The sequence below is a fragment of the Micropterus salmoides genome, unplaced genomic scaffold, assembly GCF_014851395.1.
Source record: "Micropterus salmoides isolate LMB-PRFRI ecotype aquatic unplaced genomic scaffold, ASM1485139v1 Ms_hic_scaffold_14, whole genome shotgun sequence".
NCBI lineage: Eukaryota > Metazoa > Chordata > Actinopteri > Centrarchiformes > Centrarchidae > Micropterus > Micropterus salmoides.
This window is the reverse complement of record NW_024040485.1, coordinates 34,197,437-34,214,298: the sequence shown is the minus strand read 5'-3', so window position 1 is coordinate 34,214,298 and position 16,862 is coordinate 34,197,437. Positions and strand designations below refer to the sequence as shown.

General features: G+C 40.9%; 1 protein-coding gene across 1 annotated transcript; it reads right to left on the bottom strand.

Moving 5' to 3' along the window:
• Window positions 1-471: 471 nt before the first annotated feature.
• On the bottom strand, window positions 472-3,093 carry LOC119901637 (NMDA receptor synaptonuclear signaling and neuronal migration factor-like). The gene is made up of 2 exons (XM_038717209.1): window positions 2,187-3,093; window positions 472-1,022 (listed from the first exon to the last, which is right to left on the bottom strand). The coding sequence occupies exons 1-2, from the start codon at window positions 3,091-3,093 to the stop codon at window positions 952-954; spliced, it is 978 nt and encodes a 325-aa protein (XP_038573137.1). The 3' UTR covers window positions 472-951.
• Window positions 3,094-16,862: the final 13,769 nt, after the last annotated feature.

Here is a 16,862-nt window from a genome sequence, read left to right as displayed (position 1 = left end):
TCATCCAACACTACAAAACTAATGACATTCCCACCACCAGCCTCAGCTTTACTTTATGTTTAGTGCTACTGTAATTAGTAAATGGTAGCATGTGAACGCACTAAACTGAGATGGTGAACATTGTAAACATTCTGCCTGCTAAACGGCCTCATGTTAGCATTTTTCTTGTGACCATGTTAGCATGTTGATGTGAGCATTGAGTTCAAAGCCCTGCTGTGCAGCCTTACACAGCTGCTAGTATGGCTGTGGACTCTTAGTCTTGATAGATCCATTTATTAGATTTAAGGGAATCATTGGTTTATTTCAGAATGCTATAAAAAAAAACAACAACTTGCAAATCCTTGAAACTTGCAAGTCAACGACTCATCATCTTCATTTTAATCACCTTTATTTTATTGACAAACAGTGTTGCTAGTGTTGAAAATTAAATCTAAAAGATCAACAGTCAAACATAGAGGATGTGGAAATGATAATGAGAATCAGCCTGATAACCCTATTCCTACCCCTAACCCTAACAATCAGCAGTTAAATCTCAGATGTCAAATGGTCCTTGAAAAGTACCAACAAGGAGATCTTTCAAAACATGTCCTGCTTTCCACTGCTTTACCATGCATCAATTATTTAACTTTAAGCCAAAAAATAAAAAGGATTGACAAAATATTCACTATGAAAGATTGATCTCCTTGAGCGGCCTTTAATGGTCTGTAAGTTGATTTTTATAGCTTACTGAAATAAAAATCCATCGCAGCCTGGAAGGTAGGAAATCAATCAAAAAATCTATAGCATGCTGGGGCTCAGCAGGTTTATCTTATTAAGGTTTATCTTAGTTTGTAGTTAATAGCTTAAAACAAGCCTGACCATTCAGACAGAGGATACACAATAAACGTGACTACGTGTTTATGTATGTGCATTTGTGTACATGTAAGATTTATGTGAGCTTGAAGGTTGGACTCACGCCTGCATGGTTGTTGTGGCAGTTTGAAAGCTGAACATATTTTCCTTGGGGAACCAGTTAGTGTCCTCTGCAATTAGAGAAAAGAAATTATGATTCGAGGATAAGGTGACAAAAAACATGTGCCATATTGGCGAATGTTGTAATGAATATATTAGAAATACGAAAGCACAAAACCAGCAACAGCACTAGCACTTCACAGTCCACTACTCCACAAATGGAGAGAGGGAGACACACAGAAGGAGACAGCAGAGGAGAGAGACGGGGAGACGAAGAGTCAGAAATACAGACCACCACGTCACATCCAACATCAAACCCTGAAATCCCCACCTGAGAAGAAATAGATTTGAAAAAAGTGTGTTGAAACAATTAAATGTGTACTAGCTCACTTTTTCCAGATGTTGCACTTTCATTAATCCAAACTGAGGTCTAAGTTCTGTGTGTATTTCATTATGATTTTTCACAGTAAAATAACTTGAATAATTAACTGTAGTTTCTTAGTTGTTCCTTACTAAATGCTCAATAAAGGGTTAAGTGTGATTTGTAACTTGTTTTTCACTGAAGTGGTCCTAAAATTTCCACAAAGCCTAGAATTATTATTTGTAAACACAATATAATTAAACTGTCACAAACAAAACAAAAAAATTTAGTCAGGCAAAGTTAAAATAACAACAACACCTCCTAATATAATGCAATCCAATACAATTACCCCTCAATTTCTGTTAAGAGTGCGTAAGTGGGGTGTTGTTTGAACTCTAAGGTCATTTTTGAAGTGAGGTATGTGAGTCAGTCTTTCACTCGGCGTTGGTGAGTTTCTTTTCGCTAATGTGTTAATGACTTTTTCTATGTTCTGGTATCTTGTTATCATAATTATTCTTGCCAAATTACATATATTTGCACACCAGACTCAAAATTTAAATGTATAATCTCAACAAAAATTATACTTTATTTGCTTCAGGTATGTTATGAAGTGTTCCTGTTTTAGCAATTTGGATCACACGCTGATTATATTTCCAATTTAAAAAACAACATCAGCTGGATCTCATTGCTCTCATGTTGTGTGTGTATTTTCCTTGCAAGTGACTGAAATGATTCAAATGCTATTTCATCTCTGGTCCACTACTAAAACCCTCCAATCCCAGCCACAGGGTCTGGTGAACAAACCCTGCCCCCCCTCCTGCCCTTGTTTGGAACTCAGCGCCTCTCTGTTCCTCTGTGTCCTCCGCCCTCTCACCTCTCTCCAGCCCAGTCATCCGGTCCACACTCCACATCCGCTCTAGGCGTCGGTGCTGCTTGCCTGCCTCTCGGGATGCGCTTTCCAGGTCCAGGGAGCCCTGGCTCCGGGAGGGGGCTCCGCTGCATGAGTCACATGCCAGCCCGCTGCACTCTGCCTCCCCTTTTCCACCCTCGCCCCAGCTGCGGATGTTGTGGGCGCTGACGGAGGTCTGCAGCGGGGGCTGAGACAGGTGATGGTGGTGGCTGTGGTGGTGTGATACATGGGAGTGGGATCCAGCGACGTTCAGAGACTGTTGCTGGTTGCTACTGCTACTTCCACTTGCCCCGCCACTTCCTCCACTGCTGGAGGGCGCGTTGGTGCCCGCGATGGTGTGGTGGTGATGGTTCCCGTGGGGATGGTTACCACGGTGGTGATGGCTGACACCACGGCCGCTACTGGCATGGTGGTACTGGGTTGGAGACGATGAGGCGGAGGAAGGGGAAGTTGAGGGCTGGATCAAGCCACCTCTGGATCCCACCCCGCCACTCCCCGACTTCTCCTTCAGGACGTCCAGTTCTAGGCTCTCCTTGCTGCCCCGGCCGCTGCTCATCAGCATACCGCGCTGGGTTGTGATGGTGTACACGCGGGCAGGCTGCAGGGTGCACTCTACACACTTCTGCTGGTCTTCCTCCGCTGAGAAGCTACGCTCAAGGGAAAGCCGCGTTGGCTTGGTATAGATGGTGATGGAAGGGGGAGGTGGCTGGACTGCTCTCAGCGGGGGTTTCACCAAGCCGGGCTCTCGGTTGTCCTTGCAGCTCTTGGTGACGTTGGAGCAGGGATGGTTGTTGTTGTTTGGGCCAATCGTGTCACTCGACGATTCCGGGTCGGGACCCACCAAGGTTTCACACAGAAGATGGGCTAGCATGATGACGAAAAAGACAAATATGAATGTTAAAAGAACAAAAAGTACACCACGGTGCTAAAGAGCAAGGGGAAGAGAGAAGGAGGAAAAAGAGGATGACAGAGACGATAATGTCATTGTCTTTCTTCAGTTATCAGCTGTTGAAGTGATAGGCAGCGTGGCATTTCAACAGAGGATGAGGTGAAGCAGGTGTAGGAGGGATTAAAGACCACAAAGGGATACGCAGAGCAGGGTGGAGGGATGGTAAAATGGCAGGATGGCAGAGACGCTGACCTGATCCGTTTCGGTTTTCAGGTGTGTGTGGGACAGGTACTCTCCAAATGCTCGTGCTGCTCTGTGGGGACACACACACATGACACACATAAAGACTTTAATTCATGGATGGAAAGGAGGGCTGAGTGAGAAAGGAGAGGAAATGGAAGGGTAGAGAAGAGAGAAGGGCAAGGGAATTGTAAATTATAAACCTAATTGCCTTCTTTGTAGGCTTGTGCCACCCACAGATTAAGATGCAGCTGTTTTATCTCCACACTTCAGGCAGCCTCAGACTGAAAGAGAGACAGAGTATGAGACAGCCGGAGGAGATGGAGTGAAGGATTGTTTGACTTAATTTCTCAGTATGACCTCAGTTTGTGTTGGTGGATGTAAATGCAACTGGCAGACCATAAGTGTTTGTTTTCTCGTTTCAAAAACACACAGAATGTATGTGTGGATGTCTATACTGTATCTTTGTGTCAGGAGAAATAGCAACTAAAGCAACAACTAATGAAGATTGACTGATGTGCTGAAAACAGATGCTGTGAGCTCCAAAACACAGTACTGCATCTGGTGCTGAGCTCCTTTCTTCTCTTGGTCTTTCTTTTACTCAGAAATAGAAAAAAGAAATATGCTACAGACAATCCATTCAGCCACATATACTGTTGCTAACGCTCAACGTCATAGAGGGCTTCAGTTTTTAATAATATAGCTCCAGGTCTAGCAGTTGAATGGCACCGACATCCTAATATTCCGATAGTCAGTGTGTGACAGGAGTGGAAAATTAGCAGAGAGATGGGGTTAAAAAAAAGACAGATAACTGAAGATTTCATTGCCTATCTGGATACTAGCTGAGAGGAAATGTAACACAGCAATAACTATTAGAATAGTATGAATTCTTATTCATGATAGTAATTAAGAATGAGAAGAAAGGAAAATGTGAGTAACATTAAAACTGTTAGCTATTTATACATTATTCATTCATTCCTATAGCAAAGAATCATGCTCCAAGTGAGTGAAAGAGAGTCTGCCTTACACCGCTACCTAACATACAGCGAGTGAGCGACCTCTAGCAGATGGATGGATTTTTATTGTGATTTCTCGCTCTGCTAATGAATTAAAAGTTAAATATTCATAACTACGTAATTTAATTATAATTATTCGTAATGAATGGATTAAATTTTCAAAATGTGCATCTTATGCATCTTCTTTATTTTGAATTTGATTTTTAACATTGTTGTATTTGCATTGTTCATTTTACTTTTATGAGAATAAAAGTATGTATGCCAACTGACCTTTAATACACTGATATGATCATGAAAAATAACCAGATGTGTTTACAGCTGCTGTTACACTGTCAAGGGCTATGAACTGTTCACATCCTTCAGTAGATTCAGGAAAATGGTCTCCTAATGCAGCTAAAGTCAGAGGTGACTGCTAACAAACACACACACACACACACACACACTCACATACATATCGGTGCAGAAGAATCTCCCGCATACAGGGGAATCTGTGGGTGTACGCCTCCTGCCTGGCAGCTCCTTCAATTATTAAAGGCTGTCCAACACAGCAGGCACACACATACAAACATGTTCACACACACAAAAAGAGCAGGAGTGCAGTGAAAACAGACAATATTTCTCTGATGCACCATCTTTCCTTCTTTCTTACACTGACTGAAAGTCGGCCTGGTATTCTTGTTTCCTCACCCCGCTCCCCCTCTCTTGTCTCTCTCCTCCTTTTCTTCTCCAAAGCAGGATTCCCCTTGAGATAAATTATGTAAACAAAGCACCTTAACATGTTTAAAGGAAACACCCTGAGAGAGAAGTAAGAAAATGTCCTTATGTTGCAATTCAATATCACGTCCTTTTTCATTTGCTTTATGTGACTGTTACGTTTGCAGGCATTTGATTAAACACAAATGCATTTAGTAATATTCACCATGCAATCACAATATAAACTGAAATAAATAAAGGTTTTGAAACCAGATCTGACTCTACAAGACAGGGCCTCAAGATTAGGAAATAATGTCGGTGTCACCTTAAAGTTAGAATCCTCAAGGTTTGTGTGTGCATGTGTGAGTCAGTGTCTGTTTAATATATTCAGGCAAATGAGAAGAAAGGTAAGAAAAAAGAGATGAAATGTTTGTCTGCACATGTCTGCATGTGGCGATATAACAAGCAACCAGTCCTGTGAAGGAGAGTTCTGATAAATGTAGTCTACAGTCTAATCAGCAGGTGTCCCTCTGAAGCTCTTAAACATTTTCACTCCGCTCCTATTTTATTATTCAACAGGCCAGGCACTCTGATTAGAATCAGCAAACAATGGTGCAAGAGACTCACATCATCCATTATACATGAGAAAACCTGAGTTGGAAACAGATTGAGAAAAACGTCTCTCAATCCATCCATTAAACAAACCGCCTCTCTGTGTTTTCTCGTATCACTGTTTTGCACCCACTCCATATGTGAGCACAACACATCAGCGCATTAGGTGGCAGGGGAGAGAAACTCTAAGCACAGGTGAAAAATATAAGAGGAGGAGAAGTTAGAGAAGGAGAACGAAGAGGAAGAGCCTGACAGGCAGATGTGAAATCTGTCCTGCATGCTCTCAGACATGTGACAGGGGTTTGGGGAAAGAAACGAGTTAGGGAGGGGCGTTTTTGAGGAGGAGAGACGGGATTACAGCAGAGAGGAAGATGAGTGTACAGACTAAAATGGGGGCATATTAAAAATGAAGGGTGGAGTAAACTTGATGAAAAGGCAGACAGGAAAATCTGGAGAATCTGTCATTTTATTCGAGGTAACAGTGAGTTTCATTTGGTCGCCTGTCAATGCCGTCATATCCCCTTTGAATACATTAACGTTGTGGTTGTCTGTCAGTCTTAAATTAACTTGTCATCCAGTGTCATCCAGTTTTCTTTTTTCAACTATATATTTTAACCCAATGAAGGGTTTTAGTCAATGGATGTCTGAATCTTAAGTTATCACTGAACACTGAAACCTCATGAACAATTCTTTTCAATTCAATTTTATTTATATAGCGCCAAATCACAAGAAGCCCAACAATTCCCACCAAGAGCAAGCACTAGGCGACAGAGGCAAGGAAAATCTTCCTTTTAAGAGGCAGAAACCTCGAGTAGAACCATGGCTCAGGGTGGGCAGCCATCTGCCTTGACCGGTTGGGGGTGAAGGAGAGAGAGAGAGAGAGAGAGAGAGGGCAAGAGAGGAACAGAGAGAAAGCGAGAGAGGGATGGAAGGAGAGAGAGAGGGGAGGGAGGCAGCCTACACAATATACACACAGAGGTACAGACAGTAAAGGTAATGTTGCTATAGACTAAATGAAAAATGGTACAGATATTTATAGTAGTGTTAATGAAAATAATCGTAATGTTAATGATTATAATAACAATAATAACAATAGGACTAGTAACAATAATTGTAGCAGAGGGTGTCGAGCAGGAACACGGGGGCAGCAGGTGACTCGCAACCACAGATCCAGACTCCACAGCTCCAGAGCCAGAAACACCTGCAGAAAGTGATAGGAGGGGAGTGGAGAAGGACGAGAAAGCACAAGACTACCGGAAAGGGGAGAAGTTGTGTTAGTAACATGCAATAATGGGATGAGGTTGCATACAGAGGGAGAGAAAGTAGAGGAGAGAGGAGCTCAGTGCATCATGGGAAATCCCCCAGCAGTCTAGGCCTATAGCAGCATAACTAAAGGATGGTTCAGGAGTCACCTGAGCCAGCCCTAACTAGGAACCACAAGTAACCCTAAATTCTGGGAGCGCAGTGCTCTGGTTGGGTAGTAAGGTACTATGAGCTCTTTAAGATAAGAGGGTGCCTGACCATTAAGAGTTTTGTAGGTAAGAAGAATGATTTTAAATTCTATTCTGGATTTTACAGGAAGCCAATGCAGAGAAGCTAAGACAGGAGAAATATAAGCTGTGTCTTAATTCAGGGACCGCATCCTTCGAAGGGCATGGCACTAGGAACTAGAGGTACTTCACCGCCAGCGCCACCGCATGATGTATCTCAGGCTAAGAGAGGACCCTGGCCAGGTAAATAGTGGGGGAAAGAAAAAAACGTTACATTTTATATGTATTTAGGCACTATAGGCTTCCAAAAGCTAACACTGATGTTAACCACAGTTAACGTAGTTTATTGCTACTGCCATTTCACTTTAACAACATAATTTCATATTTAAAGAAAACCTAACCTTGCTTTAATATTAAAATATTGACACTGTTTTTGTCATTGATCAGCTAAAGCAAGTTGAATAGAAAGATATACAAGCCTTTTCTAACTAAGCTCTCTACACTTCATAGCAGTTGTTCTTCTCCTTGTATCCCTAAACCAGCCCAGGCCCCTGTACTGCAGGAGTGTTCCTGTGCTGGACAGGTTTTTTAGCCAGCAGGACACACGGCCGGATTTCCGGTCTTCAAATGCAGCCTTCGAAGGATGCGGTCCCTGAATTGAGACACAGCCGTGATCTCTTTTCCTGGTTCCTGTCAGAACACGTGCTGCAGCATTCTGGATCAGCTGAAGAGTCTTAATGGACTTTTCGAGCAGCCTGATAATAAGGAATTGCAGTAATCCAGCCTAGAAGTAACAAATGCATGGACTAGTTTTTCTGCATCATTTTTTGACAGGATATTCCTGATTTTCCGCTTTTTCGGTCCTTGAAATTTGCTTAATGTTATACTTAAACGACATGTCCTGATCAAAGATAACTCCAAGATTCCTCACAGTGGTGCTGGAGGCCAGGGCGATGCCATCAAGGGAAACTATATCTTTAGATAATGCGTCACGGAGGTGCTTGGGCCCCAGAACAATAACTTCAGTTTTATCTGAGTTTAACATCAGAAAATTACAGGTCATCCAGGTTTTAACATCCTGAAGGCACATTTGAAGTTTAGCTAACTGATGAGTTTCATCTGGCTTGATCGATAGATATAACTGAGTATCATCTGCATAACAATGAAAGTTTATGGAATATTTCCTGATAATATTGCCAAAAGGAAGCATATATAAAGTGAACAGGATTGGTCCGAGGACAGATCCTTGAGGAACTCCATGACTAACTTTGGCATGCATGGAAGACTCATCGTTAACATGTACAAACTGAAATCAATCTGATAAATAGGACTTAAACCAGCTTAAAGCGGTTCCTTTAATGCCAATGAAATGTTCCAGTCTCTGCAATAGGATCTGATGGTCAATGGTATCAAAAGCGGAACTAAGATCTTATAAAATCAGTACAGAGACAAGTCCTTTGTCTGATGCAATTAGGAGGTCGTTAGTAATTTTCACCAGTGCTGTCTCTGTGCTATGATGAACTCTAAATCCTGACTGAAAATCTTCAAATAAACTATTGCTCTGTAGAAAGTCACACAGCTGTTTAGCAACTGCTTTCTCCAGGACCTTAGAGAGAAATGGAAGGTTAGATATAGGTCTATAGTTGGCTAAAACATCTGGATCAAGTTTGGTCTTTTTCAGAAGAGGTTTAATTACAGCTACTACTTTAAAGTACTGTGGTACATAGCCTGTTGATAGAGATAGATTGATCATATCTAGTATAGAAGTGCTGACTAAGGGTAGAACATCTTTAAGCAGCCTAGTCGGGATGGGGTCTAAGAGGCAGGTTGATGGTTTAGATGAAGAAATTATTGAAGTTAATTGGTAAAGATTGAGGGAAGCAAAGCAGTCTAAACATATATCTGGCTTTACAGCTGTTTCTAAGGTTCCTGAGTTTAGAGATAAGTCGGTGCCATGAGGGCAGGTCTTGGTGAATTTTGTTTCTAATAGTTAGAATTTTATCATTAAAGAAGCTCATGAAGTCGTAACTACTGAGAGCTACGGGAATACTTGGCTCAATAGAGCTGTGACTCTCTGTCAGCCTGGCTACAGTCCTGAAAAGAAACCTGGGGTTGTTCCTATTTTCCTCTATTAATGATGAGTAGTGCGCTGCTCTGGCATTACGGAGGACCTTCCTATAAGTATAAGTAGACTATCTTACCAAATTAAACGAGAATTTTCCAGTTTGGTGGAACACCAATTCCTCTAAAGTTTCCGTGATATTTGCTTTAATTTGCGAGTTTCAGTATTATACCATGGAGCTAACCGTCTTTGTTTTATTATTTTCTTTTTTAGAGGGGCAACAGAGTTGATTGTCATTCGCAGTGAGCCTGCAGCACTATCAACAAGATGATTGATTTGGGAGGGATTGAAATTAGCATAGGAGTCCTCCGTTACTTTGTGATCAGATAATGAATTTAGAGCTGATGGAATCGCATCCTTAAATTTAGCTACAGCACTATCAGACAGACATCTTGTATAAAAAATTTTGTCTAATGGCGTGTAGTTCAGCAATACAAACTCAGAAGTTATCAAACAGTGGGCGGATAAAGAGGGATTCTGTGGGAACACTATTAAATGGTCAATTTCAATACCATGTACCAAAACAAGGTCGAGGGTGTGGTTAAAATAGTGAGTTGGTTCATGAACACTCTGAGAGAAGCCAATGGAATCTAACAGAGAGATAAATGCAGTACTGAAGCTGTCATTCTCAACATCCACATGAATATTAAAATCCCCTACAATAATAACTTTGCCTGTTTTAAGGACTAAAGTTGACAAAAACTCTGCAAATTCAGATAAGAATTCAGAGTACGGACCAGGTGCTCAGTACACTATAACGAAAAGAATTGGTTGCAGTGATTTCCAACTTGGGTGCGAAAGACCAAGAACAAGGCTTTCAAATGAGTTATAATTTAGTTTAGGTCTAGAGCTTATTAGTAGGCTAGTGTCGAAGATAGCTGCAACTCCACCTGCCTCATTGTGCCTCGAGGAATGTGAGTATTAATATGACTGGGAAGGGTGGATTCCTTTAGGCTAACATATTCTCCATCACCCAGCCAGGTTTCACTAAGACAAAATAAATCAATATCATAATCTGATATTAGTTCATTTACTAGTACACCTTTAGAAGAGAGAGATCTGATGTTTAAGAGTCTACATTTAATTTTCATATTGTTTTGCACTATTGCTCTTGTGGTTTTAATTTTTATGAGGTTTTTATGCACAGCTCCTCTTCTGTTTACCTTTGATTTAAATAATTTCAATGGTCGGGGGGCAGACACCTTCACTATAGGATTTTCACTAAGTAACTCCTGAAATGGAGGGGCAGAGAAGTGTGTTAGACTGCGACTCTGCATAGGGTTTTGGGTGGGTAACTGCTGAAATAGAAGGGCAGAGAAGTGTGTTAGACTGCGACTCTGCCTCCTGGTCTCAACTCTGGGTTGTCATGGATTTGGTCCACTAATAAACTTGGCCAGATTTCTAGAAATGAGAGCTGCTCCTTCCCAAGTGGGATGGATGCCGTCTCTCCGGTTCAGACCAGGTCTTCCCCAGAAAGTCTGCCAATGATCTACAAAGCCCAAATCGTTTGCTGGACACCACCTCGACAACCAGCAGCGGAATGATGACATGCGGCTATACATGTCAACAATGCACTGTAGGAATCCAAGCCAGGACATCAAATCAGGTTAGATTTTCTGACAGTGACGGAGAGCTTAAGGTAACTGGCTGTGTGACAGTAAAATCTTTAAATGTGAAGTAGAATTTTGTTTCTGGTGGTGTGTTCACCCAATAGCGCTGTGCAAGTAAAACTTTTAATTTTAATTAGGCTCACGATTCACTAACACATTCTCACCCCCAACTGATCACACACGGACTCTTGGTCAAGACCCTTTGGTGTCCTATTTTAACCTTTTTAGAATCGTTTCTTGAGGTGCATGCACCAAAATTATTTTGTTAGGTTTAGGAAAACATCATGGTTTGGGTTAAAATAATGTTAATGTACTTACGTAACTTAACTTATTTAAGTTATTTAAGTTAAGTAACATTGCTTACGTCACTTACACAACTTATGTAACCTACATAACTTAAAACAATCAATGTTGAATTTTTGTTTCACAGTGGAAATAAACACCAGTGTCCTGGGTGAAAGTATGGTTTCTGGCCAACCGGTCCACCCCAACCACCTCCTTACTCAGACTTTTTTGTTATTTATATAACTACCCAAAAGTATCCAAATTAAATGACAAAGCACCTTGTTTGTAATGGCCCTCTAGAATGACGCATAAAAGCATTTTTTCATCTGACATCGGCTGGGCAACAAAATTTGTATGTGCAGCTCAGGCTGGACAGACATTTTGGTTTGGGTTTGGGTTCAAAACAAAAATAACTGCATGGTTATGATCAGTTAGCAATTGTGGCTGTGGTTAAAAGAAACCCACAATAACTGTCAGTGGGGAGACGAGAAATTAACAGCAGTCTCCTGTGTCAAAGTCTGATGTTTGCAGTCTTAATATCTGCGGTCGCTAGAGGGCTCCATCAGTAGAACAACAATATAAATTTCTTTCTTTGGAGGACAGTCTCCAATTACAATGTCATGTAACAACGATGCAATACGGTGCAATGTCTTGGACAGAACTCAACTCCAAGAGTAGCTCTTATTCTGTTATGTAAACGTGGGTACGACCTGAAACCTGAAGCTCCAGCTTACTCTCTGGTCATCTGTTTTGTTTTCTCTGAGTGAGTGAGTGAGTGAAAGTGAATATGAGCATGTTTCGCTTTTGTCTGGGTCTACAGCTAAGCAGATAATGTAGTGTACTTAGCATTTCACAAGCTGAATGAGTCAGACACAATTACACACACTCCACTCCTTCTTGAACACATTCTGCCACAAACTCTACTTTGCAGACGCATAAAAAGGATCCTCAACAACAGGAAGATGCACCTCAGCACTTTAACTCTTTTAACAGATTTAGACAGAACAATGCATAATGAGATACTTGACAGATGGGAACATAACAAAACTGTAAACATGCCCTTTTTCTTCAGTCTCTTCAAGTGTGTGCTTACTTATGGAAGCAGATGGGGAAAATTATTCATTACTTATTCCAGTTTTACTTTATCCCCTTCTTATTTGACTTTTTTGTCCTCTAAATTATCCTGTTTTTTAGGTTGCTGTTTTTAGTACTCATCAGTCATACTTTTTTCCTGGTTTGGTTTGCTCTGACATGTGTGAAAGGCCCACCCACATTTGGATTTGCACCTTGCAAGCAAACCACAAGCAAACCATCGTTTGCTAAAAAGCAGGGGCACTTTGTACTCTTCCAAGTGCAGACAAATTAAAGTAAATATAATGTGTGGATTGTAAAATATAGCCCAGTTTCACTGAGATAATTAGATGGGTAGATCATTTGGAACAGAAATATATAATTTCCCATATCCCAGATAGGTAGGAATGCTTTTCGGCACTGTTGTCACAGTCTGATTCATGGTGGAGGACCATCATGTTGACTTGTTGATTAACACTAATTATTTTATCTGCGTTCTCTTCTGGTACTGCATTTTCTGAAAATGTGTTTACTTTATATTGACATATTAAGCATATATTATATGATCAAAACACCTACGTAGAATTTGGAAATTCCACAGATAGCAATCTATACATATACCACTCAAAGAAAGTCTCAAAAAAGAGCTGATTATTAAACCCCCTCATTCGCTTGGTTTGCATTGTTTCCTAATATGTTACCATGTTCAGAGTGACTCTTGTCACATCTCACCCACCTTCTCAATTATCATTTCTCATTTCTCATTTATTTATTTAAGGACAGTGCACATTAATCAACATTTCTGTAAATGTGCCAGTGTTAGCCAGCAGGCTAATTTTCAACTGTAGTCAGATCTATGCTTTGTCAAATAATAGTAGTAATAATAATAATGGGCGTTACGATCATCATCAACTAAAACGATTTGGTTCTCTTTAAATTTAAGATGTAATTTTAACCAACACATTATCTCCATCTACAAATTAGGCCCTGACTTACAGAGAGACACGCTATAATGCTGCCACATACAGAGATATTTTATTCCATTATTGACATTATCTAATCATCTCATGCCTTTTCCCTGTGGATTCTGCTGTTGTTTAACACTGTGACCATATATCTTTAGTGGATAAGCAGTGATGGCTGAAAACAGGCCATCACTCCCCTGGCAGTGCTCCCATTGCTCCAAATATCATCAGAGCTGACATCTATCCGGACGTCATTCCACTGTAAACAATGGGTTGCCAAGCAGAGATACCTCATTCTTAATGCTCCTTAATCAAATCCACCTCTCAGACTCGGTCTAATTGAATTGGGTCTCCTACAAACACACACACAGAGAAGCACGCACACACACATACATGCACAGCTGAGGTGTTGAGAACCTGTTGAGAGGCTTGTTGCACGTGCTGAAGGCAGAGGGGAGTTGGGAATGTTAATTGTAGTCTTGGAAGTGTGGTGCATTATGGGGCATGTGGGAATTAAGCGCCTGATCGGGGAGCTGATTAAAATGTCAGTGCACTAGTGGGACTCCTCAACCACATACAGCGCTGAGTGATGCAACAGATTCACACACATACACACACTAACACACCGTAGTAGCCTTCACATAGTCCTTTTTGAAAAGAGACATTTTGACTTTACATATTAGGAAAAGCGCAGGTGTAGCTAATAACTTTAATGTTCTGTTCAGGTGTCCAAGTAAACCCAGCATGTTCAATCCTGCCCAGCAAGCAATATCACGGTTAAAGACGTCTAATAGACGTCTAAACAGAGCCCAGACGTCTAGGCTAAAACGGGGCTGAATTTGGGCTGTCAATGAAAGTTTGGTAGACGTCTAACCATAGCCAAAAAATTGTCTAGTCATCAATTAGACCACCATTGAACGGCTACATATAGACATGTATTAGATGGTGAAAATGGGTCTGGGCTAAAACAAGGTTGAATTTGGGCTGTCAGTGAAAAGTTAATAGACCTCTAACCATAGCCCAAGAATAGACCAAATACACAGATTTTGAATGACTACATATCTACCTCTAATAGACAGCAGAATAGTGGCTAAAGGATTGTTTTTACTCAAACATAACAGGTTTTCATAAATGGTAATCTGTCCAAACAAATTAAATATGATTTGTCACGGTTTCTACACGTTAACAAATAATGTAGATAAATAATGAAGACATGTCAGACAAAGACACAGATACTTCGCAATTCGCTGGTTCGCACAAGTTAAAATTTTTCAACAAGCCTATCTGCAGTGAGATTGTCCAAACGTTACCGCCGGCTTCAGAGCGTTGATTGGAGAGGACTAGGCAAGCGGCGTAATGACAATCCGCTGGCTGACGGGGAGCTGCTAAAGAACGGGGAGCAGTGCTGCAGCTTTCGGACAAATAAACACCCGTAGTGGGTCTGGATTCTGCTCTGACAACTACGCCGTTTATCCGCGGGAGGAGGTCAGAGTTAACTGGTTTTATTAAATTAGCTTTTTACTTTAGTTTTTGGAATTACAACTTATTATTATTATATAAGTTATTGTGGCTAGAAGTGGGTTACTCATAGCCGGACTAAATCAGGTCTATAGTAAACCTAGACAGTGAAATGACGGCTATTGTGGCTAACTGAAGGAGCCAAATGGAATTCAGCCATCATTAATTTTATTATTTATCCCTGTGCTTTTCCTACTGTGACATGTCAGAAGTACTTCTTGTTCACCATACAATTTGGCAAAAAGAAAAAACTTGAAAGTCCAATCTTGCCCTTGGAAATCTTCACTCAAGGACCACTTACTCACTTGTTCTGGTGCTTTTGACTGTATCCCAGTGTTTTCAGCAGCAAATTGAGTTTTCTCAGTTGACACTGAACTGTCGAAAAACATTCGAACATCTACATTTCTGTGACAACAGAGAATAAATAAAAAACAAGAATATTAATGCACGATAGCAGTCATGCTGACAGACAGTTGCATAACACTGCTGGATCCCTTATCAGTCTTCAGACTGTAGTTAATAAAATCTGACTCATCAGCATATTTATGGCAAAGAATTAGTGTCTGATAGAACATTGGGCTGGGTTAACATAAATGAGTAAAAAAGTAAATAAGTAAGAACAATGAGACAAGATCTTAGAAAAGATTGTCAGACCCCAAGAGAGTGGTGTGTGCTCTATTGAGCTTGAGCGAACCTGAATAACCATTGTTTTAAAAAACAATTATGTAACAGCTCTAAAACCCCATAGACAGAGTAACTGCAGGCCTACAACAAAGGCAGTTGCACCTGTCGTCTGCCCCAAATAAACTAAAACACAATATTTCATTTGCATTTTCATCCATCTGTTAAAACCAATCCTTTCATCTTTCACGCCATCTTTCACACCCCCGCAGCTCTGTGAGTGCTGTTGTCCGATGCCCTTCAGCCGAACCACGGCGCAGCCATTCCTCCCTGGCTGATGGAAGATCAAAGCGTTTGCTTTTTCACTCAGTGTCGAAGAATCCCTCCCCCCCCCCAGCTCTCAGTCACTTGCTGCTTCTCATGAGCTGCTGAAGGGGAGAGTGTGACCTGTTTCATAACCAGCAAACCATAAACATGCATGAGATGACACAGGCGCAGACGAACACAGGGTAGAAGGCAGTTTTTCTTTACTGTTTCTTATATATTGTTTGTATGTATTCCTATAAATGTGGTCATTCACTTGTGTGTGCCGTCCACTAACAAGTCCTCTTACCTCAATGACAAAAATGGGCCATCTGTCAGTGCTTTCCAAAATGAGAGTTTTATGATCTGGCACACCTATTGGCACACCAGACGTCATTTGGTAGCAGCATGGCTGCAGGGACTGCAATGTTGGTTGGTCCACTTTGGTCCAGACTGAAATATGACCCTGACTTTTCCTAAGCAACAACAGCAAAGTTATGGAGTGGTTAAGTTAAGATAATCTTTATGGTTCAGGATGGAAAAATGTTGTCTGCATGGTTAAAAGAAACCAACACTGACTGTTGATGACAGGATGTAAACCCTGGTCTTGCACGTCAAAGTCAGATGGTTTTAATGCTCTGTTACCAATATTTAGACTTTATTTGCGGTGGTATAAGAACAACTCATTATTTCCTGCTTTGCTACTGAACCCTGAGCAATTGTAACCGTATGAACATATCAATGTACTTTTTTCTATTTTTGGGGAGAGGAGTGGAGGAAAGTCTTTATAAGATGACAAGAGATCACCAGTGAGGAAGGCTACAGTAAATATGAGCTTGAGTTTTTTTCCATTTGCACAATGTGCAGTGCAGTGCTGATTCACTGCTCTTTAAAATAACTGAAGAGGAAAAAAATGCCTCCACAAAACAGGTCGGCTTATTCAATAAATGTTTAATTTACGTTTGTCAGACTAATGTTTATGCAAGAGAAACAGATTATAAAAGTTGTGAGGAATGATAAATGATAAATAATGACACATAAATGTGCTGTGTAGATTTATGTATGTCAAGTGGAATGTGTTTGTATGAGTCAGTTTGAGATACAGAGTGAAGACATTTCTTTAAGGTGTCCTCAATCATCGGCAGTACCTAGCTAACACCATGCCCTACTTCCTGTTTACTGTTGGGCTAGAGTTATGGTTTTGG